The 17,719-nt window shown below is 49.3% G+C and overlaps 1 protein-coding gene across 5 annotated transcripts in view; it reads left to right on the plus strand.

Annotated features, from left to right (window-relative positions):
- The window catches only part of KCTD1 (potassium channel tetramerization domain containing 1), a 214,721-nt gene extending 197,266 nt beyond the window's left edge, over positions 1 to 17,455 (plus strand). For all 5 annotated transcript variants that reach the window (XM_070050358.1, XM_070050357.1, XM_070050359.1 and 2 more), the window contains exons 4-5: positions 10,965 to 11,270; positions 16,540 to 17,455. In XM_070050358.1, coding sequence (XP_069906459.1) covers positions 10,965 to 11,270; positions 16,540 to 16,698 — 465 coding nt within the window. In that variant the 3' untranslated portion in view covers positions 16,699 to 17,455. The remainder of the gene's footprint in view (positions 1 to 10,964; positions 11,271 to 16,539) is intronic.
- Positions 17,456 to 17,719: the final 264 nt, after the last annotated feature.

Below are 17,719 nucleotides of genomic sequence, written 5' to 3' on the forward strand. Positions count from 1 at the left end.
ACCTGGTGTGCCGGCGCCACAGGCAGAGGATTAGCTTAGTGAGCCACGGTGCCGGCCTCATCCCGCATTCTAGGATAATGGCTGGGTTAGAGAACACCCCATTGACTAAGGCCAAAGCGAAGGCAGTGAACACTTAACCCTGCACACATGCCCTGGAGGACTCCTCTTAGTTCCTCAAACACAGCCCTTGCTGCCCCCTTCAGAGAAGAGCATTCTGTCCCCACAGCCTTCCCCTGGCTCCTCTGAACAGTCCAGCTTAGGCTAGCCTGGGCCGTGTGATCCTCTTTGGTCTCGCACACACATGTGTAATCCTCTGTCGCTGTAGGGAAGCACTTTATAGCCAGCTGTGAGTTACCAGTCAGCAGCCAGGCCACTGTGGCTGGAACGAATGGGCACGTGTGTATCTCACGTGCGTCAGACGTCCATGGTGTGTGCTCAGTGGTGTCGTCACAGACCCAGACCCTGTCTTTTGGCCTTGCCGTCCTCAGTGTTGACATCCTGGCCTCATGCCTGTCATCTCAGGGTTGTAAAACGACAGCCACAACAGCCCCCAGCCCTCGTGTCCTCCTTCAGGGCGGGACAAACTGAGTAAAAGGCTTTTCATAAGACTCCGTCCCTGGCAGAAGGTCCACTGGAAGACTGGCCTTTTGTGGTTCGTTGGCCAGGACAGAACCCCCCTAACTTCAGAGGAGGCCGAGAACGTGACGCCTCTCCTTTTCAGCCTCTTGCTGAGAAAAGCAGGCAAGGGGTAAGCGTGGGGAATCGCGGACCAGCAGCGTCCGCCACTGTGGCTCAGCACCCACATGTTGTGCATGTGACTATCTGTGGCCCGAGTAAATGAGTGCATGGACACATAACCGGGGTGGGGGACGTCCAGCCCATGGGCCACACAAGGCCCACAGAATCATTTGGTCCGGCCCTGCCAAGGCAACCACAGGTGGTACGGCAGGTTAATTTTATGTGGCCTGCGAGTGATGTTATAAAATATTCAAATGGCCCTGCACAGGCAAAAGGTTGCACCCCACCCCTAAACAGATGTGTGGAGTGGTTCTCACATTCAAACTAGACTCTGGTTCATACCAGTTAACTCAAACCTGATCATATACAGTCTTGTACTTGGACTCAGAATATTTTATGTATATTGTTTACTTTCATTTTATTTGAAAGGCAGAGAGATAGAAACAGAGACAGAGATCTTCCACCCGCTGGTAAATCCCCCAAATGCCTACATAAGCTGAGGCAGGGCTGGACCAAAACAGGTAGCTAGGAATTCAATCCAGGTCTCCCATGTGGGTAATAGGAACCCAAGTACTTGAGCCATCACATGCTGCCTCCCAGGGTGCACAGTAACAGGAAGCTGGAATCAAAAGTGGAGCTGGGACTCAGACCCAGGCACTCCGATATGGGATGTGGGCATCCCAAGCCAGGTCTTAACCATTGCACCGGCTGCCTTTAAACACTTATTTATTTAACTGACAGAGTGAATGGGGAGGGGGAGAGGAAGAAAGGAGGGGAGATCTTCCATCTGTTGGTTGTTCCCAAATGGGCAGGGTGGGGCCGGGTTGAAGCTAGGAGTCAGGAACTGAGTCTCCTCTGTGGGTGGCAGGGGCCCAACCACATGGGCCATCCTCTGTTGCTTTCCCAGGCTCATTAACAGGGAGCTGGAGTGGAATTGGGACAGTGGGGACTTGAACTAGCACTGTAAGATGCCAGTGTCACAAGCAGCAGCTTAGCCACTGTACCACAGTGCTGGCCTCAGCATTGCAAGATTCTCTAGACAGACACTTTCATATGTTTTAAGAGAACATTATGAGGCCAGCACTGTGGCCTAGCAGGCTAAGTCTCTGCCTGTGGCTGGTTCGTACCCCAGCTGCTCCTCTTCCAATCCAGCTCTCTGCTATGGCCTAGGAAAGCAGTAGAGGATGGCCCAAGTCCTTGGGCCCCTGCACCAATGTAGGAGACACGGAAGCAGCTCCTGGCTCCTGGCTTCAGATCCTCTCAACTAGCCATTGCACCTGATTGGGGAGTAAACCAGCAGATGGAAGACTTCTCTGCCTCTGCCTAACTCTGCCTTTCTAATAAATAAAATCTTTAAAAACAAAAAAGAGAACATTGTGTGCTATGTCCCTAATCATTGCTTAGTAATAAGTTAAATACAACAGAAAAGGGCCAAAAAAATCATGGAAGACTAGTCATAAGTAGGCAGTGTAATTATATTTAAAATCATATAAGACTATATAGAAAGCATTAAACATATGTATATATAATACCATCATTTAAGCTGTGTGTGTGTGTATCCATCAGGGTAATATATTAATTTATAGTTCCCATTATTAAAAGCAATGTGGCTTTTGGGGATCTCAAAATATTTTGGGAATTTCATTTAGAAAGCAATCACTGTTTTCATTTGTCGCAAAGCGAGCTGGGAGTTTGCAGCACATGCTTTGGTTTAGCTCTCAGACAAAGCCACAGGGCCAGCATTATCTTAGCTCCAAGGACACTCAGGTTAGATGCCGGGGAGAGAAAAGCTTCCGCATGGAGGTCGACTGTGGCTCATCCCAGGGACCATCCCCTGGACTCAGCCGTCACCCACCCGCATGGGATTGGGACAGTTGTTTCTCTGTACCTTTCATGTGCTCCTACGGATTCTAGAGCCCTCGAAGACTGCCGTTCATCAATTCTAAGTACAGCACACACCCTTTAATTGGTTGAGGATTTAGCTGTAGCCCACGCTTCGGGGGAAAAAAACAAAAGCGTGTCAAATGAAACTCACGTATCCCAGGGCCTTGCGGTGTTTCCCACAGGAGCTCTGGTGACAGGCTGTAAATTACAGGGTGTCCTGGAGCCTGGGAGGAGCAGCAGGCGAAGGGAGGCCAGGCCACACCATTCAGCCCTTGTGGCAGATGCTGGAAGTGCACCAGCGGCAGTCCAGTCTAGGCGAGGTGGGTCCAAGTGCACACAGGAGCTACATGACCTTGACAAAGGAGTGCTTTCTTCCCCACTGTGGCTTTTCTCCCGACCTTGGAGAGGGACACAGCTTTCTGGGGAGGAGAGAATCTCCTTTGGGTTTGCCAAGGCGAGTGCTACTCTCTCCAGCCATTTAACACTGGTGGGCAAGCACATGAACCTTGAAACCATAGCACAGCAAATTCTCACTCCACAAGTGTTAACAATTTAGATAAATGGTGTTCTGAGATTGAAATTAAGTGGAAGCTGCTTGTGGCCTGGCTCCCACTGGAAGCCACTGCAGTCTGTTCTCTGGATAAGAAGTTTCAGAATTTCTCTGAGCCTCCCTCTTTCCTTGAGTTGCCCTTGCTCCACGTTATTCTGATTTCTTCATTGTTCGTTTAGTTCCTGCATAGACACATGCACACATATGTACATACACACACATTTTTTTCTTTCATTTCCAGCCTTCTTTTTAAAACATCTTCTTTGGATAGTACCCCCTATGATAGTAATATCTTTTATGCTTTCTCTGTATGAATCTTCACCAGATACAGATCAATATCTGCTGACAAGCAAATCCCAACTTCACTATTCCTGTGTTCAAAAGTCTGTTGGTTTTATTATAGAAGTATGTATACATTGTAGAAAAATTGAAATACAGGTAAGTAAAAACAAAAAAAAAGATTTAATAAACACTATATTCCCATCACTCAAATTGCCAATGGTGAAACCTCAGTGTGTAGCCTGCACAGTATTTTTCTCTGCTTCCTCCAGACAATAATCCATACTTTTCCATTTTATCAGAATTTTATTTCCTCCAATCTTGCAACCATATTTCCCTGGTTGACCCCAAAATGTCCTTTCCACGTGGTTTTCCCAAGACAGTAGCTGTCAATACTGATTGCGGTTTCATCCCTTAAACTTCAGTATCCAGGTTTGTGGTTTTTTTTTTTTTTTTTAAGATTTATTTTGAAAGAGTTAGAGAAATCTTCCATCTGCTGGTTCACTCTCCAGATGGCCATAATGGCTAGGGCTGAACCAGGTTGAAGGGGGCTTCATCTGGGCCTAAACACTTGGGCCATCTTCTGCTGCTTTTCCCAGCCATTAGCAGGGAGCTGGACTGGAAGTGGAGCAGCCAGGACATGAACTGGCGCCTGTATGGAATGCCGATGTTGTACACGGTGGCTTTTTATGTGGTACTGAGTTGACAAAGAGAGGGACAGTTGTCCCACAAAGTGTCCTGCCATCTGGATTTGTCTTGTTGGCTCCATCATACAGAGTTTTAGGTCAGTAACCTGTCCCCTCCTTTCCTATGAGCTGGGAGTGATAGCCAAAGGCCTGATGGGTTGGAGTTAAACATTTTGGCAAGAGCATACCTCCAGTGAGGTGTGTGCTTCCTAGTACATCACACTAGCAAGCCTGTGTACTAGATCCACTGTTAATAATTCTGGAACCGACCCTTGGATCAGGGCAAGTTACAGGTGTTTGAGACCACAATAAAATTTATTTCAGCCAAGCTCAGACTTTCTCAACCTTGGTATTGCTAACATTGTGAGCCAAATAACTCTTTGTTGGGGGTGTAAGGGGACTATCCCCTATGCTGTGTGCGTATTGAGCAGTATTCCTTACCTCTCCCCCACTAAATGTCAGTAGCACTCCCTTCCCAGCTGCACAAGCAAGAATGTCTCCAGACATTTTCAGATGCCCTCTAGAGTCAAATCCACCCTGCATTGAGAACTAGCATTCTATCATAAGGAAAAGAGAACAGGAATGTTGGTGAGGAGTATTTACTAGCTGCTTTCGTAGAATTAGTATAAGTGTCCTCTCCATGGTGGAAGTCCCACCAGTCAGTTGTGGCAATACAGACACAGCCTCTGTGTACTTACTCCTGCAGACAGGACTCGGAGAAGGCAAAATGCAGGCTGGGTAGGCTCCCCAAGAAGCTCCTTCTCCAGTGTCTGAGGGTATGCCCGTTCCCAGCATCCGCTGCAACCTGAGCTCAGCTGCTGCCACCTAGCATCTTCCTCCCTGATGTGGGGACTGTTGTTGCCCGGTGTTCATACCCAAGTCCACGTCCCTCCTCCAAAGCAGGCTATCTGCTTCGCTGCAGCAACCAGGGAAGAAGAACAGGAGGAGGGAGGGCAGGGCAGCCAGTCCCAGCCCTGGCCCCATCCAAATAGCCTCTCTCTCTAGCCCGTCCCCATCACGCGCTAGACCTCAGTCCTAACTCCTGTAGCCTAGTGTCCGTCTGACTTGCCAAGCCAGAGCGTGGCTCCAGACTGCAGATGGGTCTGCCATCAGCACCCTGTCATCTTGCTGTGCCCCAGAGTCTTTCTGTATGAGATGTGTAAAATGGGGTAGAGACAGTGATAGGGTATAAAAGAGACACTTTGTTGCTGCTGCTGCTTCATTTAAAAGCCAACAGGATAAATCTGAGGTTGGAATCCTCCAGGAGAAGCCGGAAGTCAGTGCCACTGGACGGGGAGGAGGGCCTCCTGGTGAGAAACATTGAGTAGGAACTAGGGGCAAAGAAGCAGGTGGGCAGTCCCTCCTGCTGGTGAAGACGTGAAAGAATGCCAGCCCGGGGAGGCATTGCAGAGCCAGGACAACCGAGAACTTGAGAGTATTGAAACAGCACATGGTACCCCATGAATACATGTGATTTTTATATAGCAATTAAATAGGAAGAGAGTGCACACAGGGACATGGTCAGCTAAGAATTGAGGCTTATAGAGAAGATACAGAGACCAGAAAGGAATAAACAGAGGGCTAGAGATTCTAAAAGCAAACATGTTAAAAGCTCAAAGCATGGGATTTAGATAATGAAATTAAGTGCCCCTGCTTAAGGGAGAAGGCAGAGTTTTCTAAAGGAGGCAGCCGACAGGACCGACTCCACTCTGCAGGAAGTTTTCTGATGAGCCAAGACTAGCCACATGGGTTGGAAAGCAGAGGAGGACACGTGTGGGGAGCCTGCCAAGACAGTGAGTGGCCAGCATGAGCCTAACCTAGCAGAAAAAGGTAACACAACAAGGCCGGCGCCGCGGCTCACTTGGGTAATCTTCTGCCTGCGGCGCTGGCACACCGGGTTCTAGTCCCGGTTGGGGCGCCGGATTCTGTCCCGGTTGCCCCTCTTCCAGGCCAGCTCTCTGCTGTGGCCAGGGAGTGCAGTGGAGGATGGCCCAAGTGCTTGGGACCTGCACCCCATGGGAGACCAGGAGAAGCACCTGGCTCCTGGCTTAGGATCAGCGCAGCGTGCCAGCCATAGCAGTCATTTGAGGGGTGGAACCAATGGAAAGGAAGATCTTTCTCTAAAAATCTGCCTGTCAAAACAAAAAAAAAGGTAACACAACAAGACCTTCCAGACCCTGGGCCACTGATGCTTCGAGCAACTCAGCGTGGTGAGCAGCCACATGTACCCAGTCGTTCCCCAGCAAGGACCAGCTTCCCTACCCTGAAAGCCAGACAGAGCCAGGAGAGTTCAGAGAAAGCAGAACACCTGGCACCCAGCAGTTCATGGCCAGGCCCATGTGACTACGTCCCAGGTGCAGAACCTTCTGGTCCCCACTGTGATAGCCATTCACAGGGTCCTTCAGAAACCTCTGCACAGGGCCCAAGTCTAAAAGGGGTCAGTGTTTCCCTGACTTACTCAGGCCAGATAAGAGCATTCTGGCAACACTGTCAATCCATGGCCAGACTGCACAGCTGATTATTAGACACACGGTTTCTGAATTTGGTTGGGGTGGGGAATAGCAAGTCAGCATCACTGGAACATCCATCCCCAAGCCCTGTTAGCGTCGTTAACTTCGGGTTCCGATAGATGGTGGATGGATCAGACTTCTAGAGTATGAAGGCCAGAAGCAAGCAATTGTCCTGTCGTTTTCCCATTTCACAGATAAAGGGGCCAGAACCCTAGACAGTTAAGGAGAATTCCAGGGAAGTATGGAGCCCTGAGCCCCTCCTAGAAGTCCAGCCTTCCCCCATCCAAGTCCCACCCAAATGTATAGTATTTCAACAGGGCACTGAGCAAATGCCACCATGATGGGCTGGGTGATGTTAGAATTACAGGCTTTACAACCGCTGGAGCAGTCAACATCCCATCTTATTGATAATGAGCCATGTGCAGAAACAGAATGCTCAGTTCAAAGGGACACAGAAAGGACAGGAGGACATCAAACACTCGTGGAGAGAATCCAGGTTCTCTTCATCAGTTGTAACAAATTCAGAACTTAAAATAAGAAAGTTCAAGGAAAACGAAGTAGTAGTTAGAATTTCCCAGAAAGAGGCAGCAGTTTAACACACCACTCGGGATGCCTGCAGCCTGTATCAGACTCCTTGGGATCAAGTCCCTGCTCTGCTTCCAATTCTAGCTTCCTGCTAATGCACACCCTGGGAGCCAGGAGGTGATCACTCAAGTCATTGAGTTCCTGCCACCTGTGTGGGGGACCCAGACTGGGTCTGGTCTCCTGGCTTCAGCCTGGCGTAGCCCTGGTGTTGTAGGCATCTGGGGAATGAACCAGTGGATGGAAGACCTCCCCCTCTCCCCCATCTCTTCCCCATCCCCTCCGTGTGTGTGTGTGTGTGTGTCTGGCTGTGTCCAGTGTCATTACCAGGGTCCTGCTCATTAAAGAGGTAAGCAAGGGGGTCCAGGCAAGAAAAGGTGATGTGGCAATAAAAGCAGAGGTAGGAGTGATGCAGAACCAGGAGCCAAGAACCATGGGCAGCCCCTGGGAGTCTGAAAAGGCGAGGAAATGGATGCTCTCCCTGAAGCAGCACAGCCTCAAAGACTCATTGGGGGGGGGGGGGGGACTCCTGACTCTCTTCTCTGACCCCAGCTGTAAAAGACTAATTTTTACGGTGTTAAAACACCGAATGTGTGGTCTTTGATACAGCAGCAATAGGAAGCGAATGCAGGCTGCATTAATAGTGGTTAGAGGGACGAGCGTTATGGCACAGCAGGCTAAGCTGCTGCCTGGGACACCCATGTCCCAAACTGGAGTGTTGCTCAAGCCCCAGCTACTCCACCCTTCCAATCCAGCTTCCTGCTGATGCACCTGCAAGGCAGTAGGCGATGGCCTAAGTGCTTGGGTTCCTGCCACTCACGTGGGAGACCCAGATGGAGCTCCAGACTCCTGGTTTTGACCTGGCTCAGCCCCAGCTGTTGCAGGCATGTAGGGAGTAAACCAGCAGATAGAAAATCTCCATCTCTGGCACTCTGTCTTTCAAATAAATTTAAGAAAATAGTCATTAGAGTACCGGGCCAGACACAAATTGTACAGTGCACTCATTGGGTCATATCTGAAATGTTGGGCTCCACCTGATTTTACTTAATGCTGCTCCACTTCCAATCCAGCTTCCTGCTAATGCACCCTGGGAGGCAGATGATCACTCAAGTGACTGGGCCCTGGCCACCCTCACAGAGACTCCAGTAGAGTTACCAAGCTCCTGGCTTTGGCCTGGCCCAACCCTGGCTCCTGTGGGAATTTGGGGAGTCAATCAGTGGATCGAAGATCTGCCTTTCAAAATATAATTTTTAAATTACCCTAACCCCAGAGAGCAGACTTAGTACAAATAACTTGGTGTCACAGGGAAATTCAAGTCTTCCTAGTGAAGACACTTGGAAGAATTCTCAGAGCTGCCAAGTAAATGCTGTACCTCCCTCGGCAGTAAGCTTCCCATGGCCAGAGGCCAGATGGTCACAGTTGGGCAATACTGGGAAGGATTCAACCACCTCCTCGAGCTTGGGCATGAAGACCACTCCCTTTACACTAAGGTTTGCAGATCTGACAGCTCCAGAAAGACAAGGCATCTGGGTATTTTCACCAGAGCCTAGATCCTTCCTAATGCTAAAATTTCATGAATGTTTTATGTACATTCCCTTATGTATTAAATCTCATGGAAAATAAAATACAATAGCAGATATTCTCACTTCTCTTGCTTATGTAACTCCCGATGCTGTGTTTAAATTGCCTTGGGAAGCTGTCATCTCGGTAGGTAAGTAGAATATTTAGGTCAGTATCTCACAGTTGTCAAAGATGACAAGGCCCCATAGTTGGATCCCAGGCAGAACCTGCAGCGTCTCCCACGCCCACCCCTTAGGCTCACTGGGACTCCCATTGTGCCCTGGCTTAGGAGTGGCCACGCCTCAGCTTAGTCCCCAACTCACTACGGAGCGGGAGGCTGCGCAGGCAGAGACATGTGCAAGGAAGATGATCGGAGCTGTGGGTTCCTCCCCTGTAACAGTGGGGCGCCCACGGCCAGGGCAGTCTGCTGCGCAGCAGTGCCCATCTAGCTGCTTCCACCTGCCTCAAGTTTCTCAACATGGAAAGAAGTTACCCAGCTAGGGGCCTACTGCGCCCGCGTCTCTTCACTCTCTGCTCTGGAAGCCTTAGAGGATGCTACTGCTGCTTGATTTGCAAGAGAAAAAGTCAAGTGAAAAATAAAAACATTTCTCTGGGCTGGTGCTGTGGCGCAGTGGGTTAACACCCTGACCTGAAGTGCCGGCATCCCATATGGGCACCGGTTCTAGTCCCTGCTGCTCCTCTTCCAACCCAGCACTCTGCTGTGGCCTGGGAAAACAGTAGAAGATGGCCCAAGTCCTCGGGCCCCTGCACCCACGTGGAAGACCTGGAAGAAGCTCCTGGCTTCAGATCGGCGCAGCTCTGGCTGTTGCGGCCATCTAGGGAGTGAACCATTGGACGGAAGACCTCTTTCTCTGCCTCTCCTCTGTGTAACTCTGACTTTCAAATGAAATCTTTTAAAAAAAATCCTCCCCAGGTCATACCCCATTTCTCACACTGAATTCCCTATCTTGGAGGTGCACAGGCCACAGGTTTCCAACATGGCTCTCACGCAAGCACCAGGCACCGCCTGCCAGCTGCAGCCCAGGGGAGGCAGACAAAAATGCCTGTGTCAGTTGATGAAAACATTCTCAGTCAACGTGTCTGGACAAGCACCCGTTTATCTCACAGCCAGAAATGATTGTGACCATAGCTACCTTTAGACACAATATTGACCTGCCTGTTGATGCTGTTCCTAAGTCGCTACCTCCCTTCATGCTCCTTTGTCTTCTCGTTCAGTGGCTTAGCGTGTGTTTGAATCCCTGTTAGACTTCTGTTTGAATTCAGTTGCTTTTTGACTGGAGAAAAGGAAACCACAGTTAAAGATTGTGCTGTCAGAAATGGATAAATTTGTTTCTTTGCACCTGTGACCTGCAGGGGTTGAGGCCTAACCTTTGCCTGTCAGCGGCACCAACAAGTGGCTGAGGGCACTGGGGTAGCTTTCCAAGTCTCCATTACACTCCCCACCACCGTCCCAGATCCACACCCAAGCTTAAGTAAAAGCCGAGAGCTTGCCCTGTAGGTGCCCACCCACAGCCCCACTCCACTGGCTTGCTGCCTGCACCCTCCTGCGGCGAGTTCTGCAGCTGCCACTGAAGTTGATGCGGCACGCAGGCCTCAGGCGAGGGGTGAGCACTGCACAGTTGTCCCCAAGTGCAGTCGGCATGGGTGTTCCATGCAAGCAGATACACATCGGATTCTCACCGACACAGTCAAACTTGAAGTTCCAGAGGCATTTTTCTACCAAAAGACAAAGTCTTGGGTGAATCCTTTCACCTCTGAGTAATGATGGTTCCTGGGGTACAGTGGGTTACACTGCTGCTCGGGATACCTGCATCCCATGTTAGGGTGCCTGGGTCAGTTCCCGCTTCAGCTTTCTGACAGTGCACCTGGGAGACAGCAGGTGACGGCTCAAGTGCTTGAACCCCTTTGTGGGACCTCAGTGGATTTTCAGGCTCCTGGCTTTCACCTGGCCATTGCAGGCATATGAGGGATGAACCAGCAGAAGGAATAGCTCTTTCTACTCCCCCCAGCCTGCCCATGTTTTAAGTGAAAAATTACACTCAGACTTGGTTTCATTGAAATGACAGAGGTAAAAAGAAAAATCACCTCTTAAATATGGGCGTTCAGCGTTCTGTTTGTATTTTGCATTGTGAAATACCTTGTTTCTTTTTCCAGGACTACACTTTGTTATACGAAGAGGCAAAGTATTTTCAGCTTCAGCCCATGCTGCTGGAGATGGAAAGATGGAAGCAGGACAGAGAAAGTGGTCGCTTTGCACGGCCCTGCGAGTGCCTCGTGGTGCGGGTGGCCCCCGACCTCGGAGAGAGGATCACGCTCAGCGGCGACAAGTCCTTGATAGAAGAGGTGTTTCCGGAGATTGGTGACGTGATGTGCAACTCCGTCAACGCCGGCTGGAATCACGACTCCACGCATGTCATCAGGTTTCCACTCAATGGCTACTGTCACCTCAACTCAGTCCAGGTACGGCGTCATTGTGCATGGCGTGCACCAGATGTCACTCCTAATGCTGTTCCTTCACCTCGCCTTTGCCTAGTGCCTTTGCACTCGTGTAACACTGCTGTTGGACGGAGGGTTAGGCTTCGCACTACAGCAGGCATTCTACAAATCTATCGAACACCTGCTATGTGCCAGGGGCTGGGGTAAGCCCTGGAGCTGTGGTCATGGAACCCTTATTATAGGAACAGGGTCAGGGGCTACTGCCAATCAACATAATATTGCCAGGTAATGGCAAGGGGATTTCTAGGGTAAAGTACTCCAAACAGCAGGCTCAGCAAGTTCTGGAAGACTGGAAATGGGAGAGTGATTGGCATGTTGAGAAACATCAGGAGAGCCAGTGTGGTTTGAGGAAGGTGAACCAAGGAGCAAGAGTTCTGGCACTTAGGGACAGGGGTGACCAGGAACAGGTTGTGGAGAGCCTGCTGGAGGGTGCTAAGCACAGGATTTTTCCAATTTGGTTTCTTTCGGTTGGGATTCATTTGCCTGTGTGAGTTGAATGGAAAGCCATAGGAGGGTTTTTGAGCAAAATACTGACCTGACACGGTTCATATTTTAGCATGAATACTCCAGCAGCAGGTGGGAATAGCAGAAGCAGAGAGAGCGGTTAGAAGGCCATGGTTCCAGTGGTAGCTGTGAAGGGCCCAGTTCTGAGTGTCCTCGTGTAGCGCCAACAAGACTTTCTGACAGTGGCTGGCTGTTCTTAGACAAGCCTAGTCTACAGCATTTGTCAGGAGCTGGATGGTGGAAGCGCCATTGGTTAGGTGGAGAACTCTATGGGAGGAGACTTGGGTGAAATTCAGAACTTGAATTTATACCGTAGGAGGTCCCATGGGCCTTAGATGCTGATGGGTGTTGTCTGCCTGCACAGGCACTGTCTTCCTGTAACAACTTGGAGAGGGTAAGCACTGCTGATCCTCCTCTTGCCGATGAGAAAACAGACACACACCTGGGTCTTGGCTCTAGCTCTGTGTGATGCACAACTATCTGAATGCAGTGGAGTGGGGATTCTTGCTTTTTCCCTCTCATTTATTTGAAAGGCAGAGAGAGAGTTCCCATCAGCAGATTCACTCCCAAAATGCCCTCAATGGTTGAGGATACCAAGGCTGAGGGCAGGAGCTCATTCCGGGTCTCTTTATGTGATTGGAAAAGACCCAAGTACTTGAGTTATCACCACTGCCTTCCAGGGTCTGCATTAGCAGCCCTCAGGAGTCAGGACCTGGAGCCAGAAGGGAAACCCAGGTACTCTGATAAAGTATACAGGTGTCCTAACCACTAAGCGCAAACACCTGTCCCCTCCTACCCCTTATTAGCTGGGGTGGGCCCATGCCTGTGTTCTATATTTAGCCACCAAAACTGCTCCCAAAGCACAGACTAGAAGCTCCACCAAGCCATGCTGCCTCTTGAGAATTGTTCCATGACTGTGGTTTTTGTTTTTTGAACGGATTGTGAGAGAACAGTAGAAAATGACCCCTAAGTGTGATGGAGGAAGGCACACACTCCTAGTAGCCCGGTGGCCTCTGGGGTGCACACATTTTCACCTATGTGGATGGCGCCCCCTGGAGGTGTGTGGCACTCCCGTCCTGCCCTGCACAGTGATCCTGAGCAGCCTCTGCTCCTCTCATAGCCCAGTAAGCCTTTCCTGGCCCCCACACACCTTGCCCAGGCCCTCCCCGGGGCGGATGCAGGGGCAGAACCACAAAAGTCAGGACAGGAAGACCTCGGCCCCACCCCTCGGCTGGTGAATATCTAGCATCATCAATTCATGTGCTTCACACGTTTCCCAGATCCAGAGTGGAGATTTTCATCCAAACATCTTCCATGTACTACTCGGCCATGACCCACTCCCGCTTCCTGTTTTTACTGACCAAGAAATGAGAATGGACTTGTAGGCACACAGAGACTGCGACAGAGCATCCGACACCTGGTACCCCACTGAGGGGTTTTAACATCCTCAGCTGATGAAGAAACTAAGAAACTAAGTTGATGTTTAAAAAGCAGTGGCCTCGGGCCAGCCCCGCAACCCACTAGGCTAATCCTCCACCTGCGTTTCTGGCACCCCGGAGTTCTAGTCCCAGTTGGGGCGCCGGATTCTGTCCCGGTTGTCCCTCTTCCAGTCCAACTCTCTGCTGTGGCCCGGGAGTGCAGTGGAGGATGGCCCAAGTGCTTGGGCCCTGCACCCGCATGGGAGACCAGGAGAAGCACCTGGCTCCTGGCTTCGGATTGACGATCGACGCAGCGTGCCCGCCATAGCAGCCATTTGGGGGTGTGAACCAACGGAAGGCAGACCTTTCTCTGTCTCTCACTGTCTAACTCTGCCTGTCAAAAAGAAAAAAAGCAGTGGCCTCATACACTATTTGCATTATATTGAAATAAGCTGTTGACCACATCCAGGGTAACACTGGATCATACTGAATAACTACCATGTTATGCAGGTCAGGTCCCTGGGGATGGAAGAGGCCTCCTGATTTTCTTAGGCAGTCCTCCCTCAATGTCCTCAAAGGGCTGATTCCAGGACTTCCCCAAACCCCACCCCCATACCAGCCTCTGCAGCTGCTTCTGTCCCTGGTATGAAATGGTACAGTATCTGCACTAACCCACGCCCATCCTCCTGTCTTCTTTGAATCCTCTCTAGATCACCAATACAATGTAACTGTTAGACGATCATTTAGGAAATAATGACAAGAAAAAGCCTGCCCATGTGGAAGACACACACAACCATCACGGGCCTGGCATTTTTGGTCTGCAGTCCGTTGTGTTGCCAGATGCAGAACCCATGAACACCATGGGCCTTCTGCACGAGCGATTTAGTAACCACAAACACCAGCGACAGACAGCACGGAGGCCAGAGCTGGGTTCTGAATTGTTCACAGCCTCCTCACCTCTCCTAATCAGGGCTCGGCCCCGCTTCCAGAGTGGTGGTGTAGCCGGGCTAACTGGCCTGGTTCCTGCTGACAGGCTGCATTCCTGCCTACAGAATTCTCCTTGCAGGGAGCCCTTGGTCTTTTCTTGGCAATTAGGGATTGTTTTCTTCATCCTGTGCACTGTAAATTCACTCACAGAAATACAGCACTTTGGGGTACAATGTTCATTTGTTTTCATAAGGACTTGTATTCTCTCAAATTTGCCAGCATTTGAAGTTTAATTTAGAAAACACACTCTCAATTTTCAATCTCATCTGTTGCAAGACAGATTATGTTCCACATAAAAGTAGGTGAACAAAAATTTTAAAAAACCGTTCACTTTATATGGACTGCATTTTGAGGGTTATTTAGCAACATTTCACTTATCCCAAAAATCTGAGTTAGCATTGAATCATCTTGACAGGTAAGGAAGTAATTATATCCAAAACCCCAGCAGAGAATATTTGCAAGTCTAATATTTGGATTCCTCAAGAAATAGCTCCAGAGGAGTTTTCTGTGGGATTTTTTTGGCCTGAGGGTTCCAGGTGCTATTTCCTGCATTTAAGGGTGTCAGAGGGACAGGTTTGGAGCCTAGCGATTAAGATGCCCACAGCCCACATCCTAGTGCCCAGGTTAGACACCTGCCCCGGCTCCTGACCCCAGCTTCCTGCTAATGCAGACTTGGGGAGGCAGCAGTGATGGCTGACATCACAGGGTTCCTGCCACCCACAAGAGACTTCAATTGAGTTCCCAGATCCCAACTCAGCCCCCTGTCCAGCCCTGATGTTGGGGGCTTTGGGAGGCAAACCAGTATACAGGAGCTCTCAGTGTCTCTCCCTCTCCCCCCTCAAAAAACAAACAACCCTGGGTCAGATACATAGTGACAAATGAAGGGATTTTTTTTTGATAGGCAGAGTGGACAGTGAGACAGAGAGAAAGGTCTTCCTTTTCCACTGGTTCACCCCCCAAATGGCTGCCGCGGCCGGCGCACCGCACTCATCCGAAGCCAGGAGCCAGGTGCTTCTCCTGGTCTCCCATGCGGGTGCAGGGCCCAAGCACTTGGGCCATCCTCCACTGCCTTCCAGGGCCACAGCAGAGAGCTGGACTGGAAGAGGAGCAACTGGGACAGAATCTGGTGCCCCAACCGGGTCTAGAACTCCGGGGTGCCAGCGCCGCAGGGAGAGGATTAGCCTATTGAGCTGTGGCGCCAGCTGGGATCTTTCTTGCATTAAGTATTTTATCTCAAAATTAAAGACTAGTTTATATGGTTTATGTTTATACAAGAAGGGTAGAATAAAAAAATATATCCAAAACAAAGAATTTCTTTTTTATTTGACAGGTAGAGTTACAGATAGTGAGAGAGAGACAGAAAGGTCTTCCTTCTGTTGGTTCACTCCCCAAATGGCCGCTACGGCCGGCACTGCGCCAATCTGAAGCCAGGAGCCAGGTGCTTCTTGGTCTCCCATGCTGGTGCAGGAGCCCAAGCACTTGGGCCATCCTCCACTGCTTCCCAGGCCACAGCAGAGAGCTGGACTGGAAGAGGAGCAGCTGGGACTAGAACCCGGCACCCATATGGGATGCTGGCGCCGCAGGCCGAGGATTAACCAGATGAGCCATGGCGCTGGCCCTGGATATATTTTCTAATACATAGGCATTGCATGTATTTTTCCCTCCTTGAATGCATTTCAGTTGTCATACGTTTGAAAACCTATAGATAAACCTCAGTTGTATTCAGCAATCCATTTGTTCTGCTATTGGAGTTAATCAGTCTTCCAAGCTGAAATACAGAAAAAGTACCTGGGTATTGGGGAACTCAGAGTTGAGAGCACAAATGAATCACTGGCTAAGTAAATTCAGATACCACTCTTCCCATACATAGTCTATCACCTCACACAACACATGTTAGTGATAAATGAGCTTTGAAACCTGAACCCCATTTTTGAGAAGGCAGTATTACAATAGACACAGACACACACACACACACATGGGATTGGAAGCCAAACATACCTGAGTTGGGAAGCCAGGTCCATGCCACACTAACCGCAAGCCTCAGTTTGCTCATCAATAAAATGGAGCCAACATGACAGGGTGTTGTCACTAGCAAGTACAAAGCAAGCACGTGACGTCACATTGTAGGAATTAGAGATGTTTGCTCCCTCCCTCCTGCCCTTTAATCCCAGGTCTCCCTGTGAGAGAAGCTCAAAGAGATGCAGGAGTTGGAAGAGATGGACCAGTGTTGCAGATGATCTCAGATTTGGTACGTGCCTTTGAAGTCCTTATGTGGCCACAGCACCTACCCACCCCTCACTGGATGCTTGTCTTGCCCCTTGCAGGTCCTTGAGAGGTTGCAACAAAGAGGATTTGAAATCGTGGGCTCCTGCGGGGGAGGAGTGGACTCATCCCAGTTCAGCGAATACGTCCTCCGGCGGGAGCTGAGGCGGACGCCGCGCGTACCCTCTGTGATCCGGATAAAGCAAGAGCCCCTGGACTAACGGACCTATTTCTTACGCACAGAGGAAAACACACACCACACAACGCAAACAGAAAAGGGACATTTATGCGCAGTTGGGACAGCAAACCAAGTCCTGGACCTAAAAATCGAATGAAAGACACATTTATATCCAATAGAGACCACACCTGTATTCACATGGGAACAATTGGAATAGCGATATCCTCAAGGTGTAAAAAATATATAAATATATATATATGTCAAAAGGTAGGAAATGCAAAAAGGAAAACAAAAAAAAAGGTAATAGCTACAGTTGGTGCTGTGATGGCCGTGAAGTGTCCTGGGCCTCCCAAGGCCTCTGACCAATAAACAAGCCATGAGCGGGAGGTCGCAGTCTCCTTACAGTTTCCATTGCCAACAGCCATCCGTTGTTCCTTTTTCCTTTGTCATTTTTCTTTTTTCTTTTTTATTTTTTTAAAGACACCTTGAATCGAGTTTCTTTGCATTTGGGGGTTTCATGTCTCTTTAGGCGGGGACCAGGCAGGACTTCAGAAAAACTCTCCTGAGCACATTGCATTTAAAAGACATTTAGACATGAAATTTTAAATGTAGTTTGTACAGAAGTCACACTTTTTTGTCTGCCTCACAGATGTGAACTTTACTTTGTTTTTAAACGGATCAGTTTTGCAAAGGGGCCAGAATTATTACTTGTTAGAGTTGCTCCAGTTTGAGTCTGCTGCTTTCCTACAGTTTTTCAAATTTTATAATGTATTAAATACAATAAACTGTTTTAAAAATAAGGTCTGTGTGAAACACACGTGTTGGGGTAAGGCCAGATTAAAATGAATTTTTTATTATTGTCTGTGTTGAGTATCAAAAAGAGGCCTTAAAGCTGGGGCCAGTTTTGAAGACAAAACCCTACCAAAGGATAAGGATGTCATCACCTATTCTAGACAATTCTCTCTTGACTCAGCACACGTCATTCCCCATGCTTTGCTTTTCTATACTGGTTAAGAAGGAAAATTTAATGAAAAGGAGACACACCTATTTCAGTTGTCTGTGGC

The sequence above is a fragment of the Oryctolagus cuniculus genome, chromosome 10 (assembly GCF_964237555.1).
Source record: "Oryctolagus cuniculus chromosome 10, mOryCun1.1, whole genome shotgun sequence".
Classification (NCBI taxonomy): domain Eukaryota; kingdom Metazoa; phylum Chordata; class Mammalia; order Lagomorpha; family Leporidae; genus Oryctolagus; species Oryctolagus cuniculus.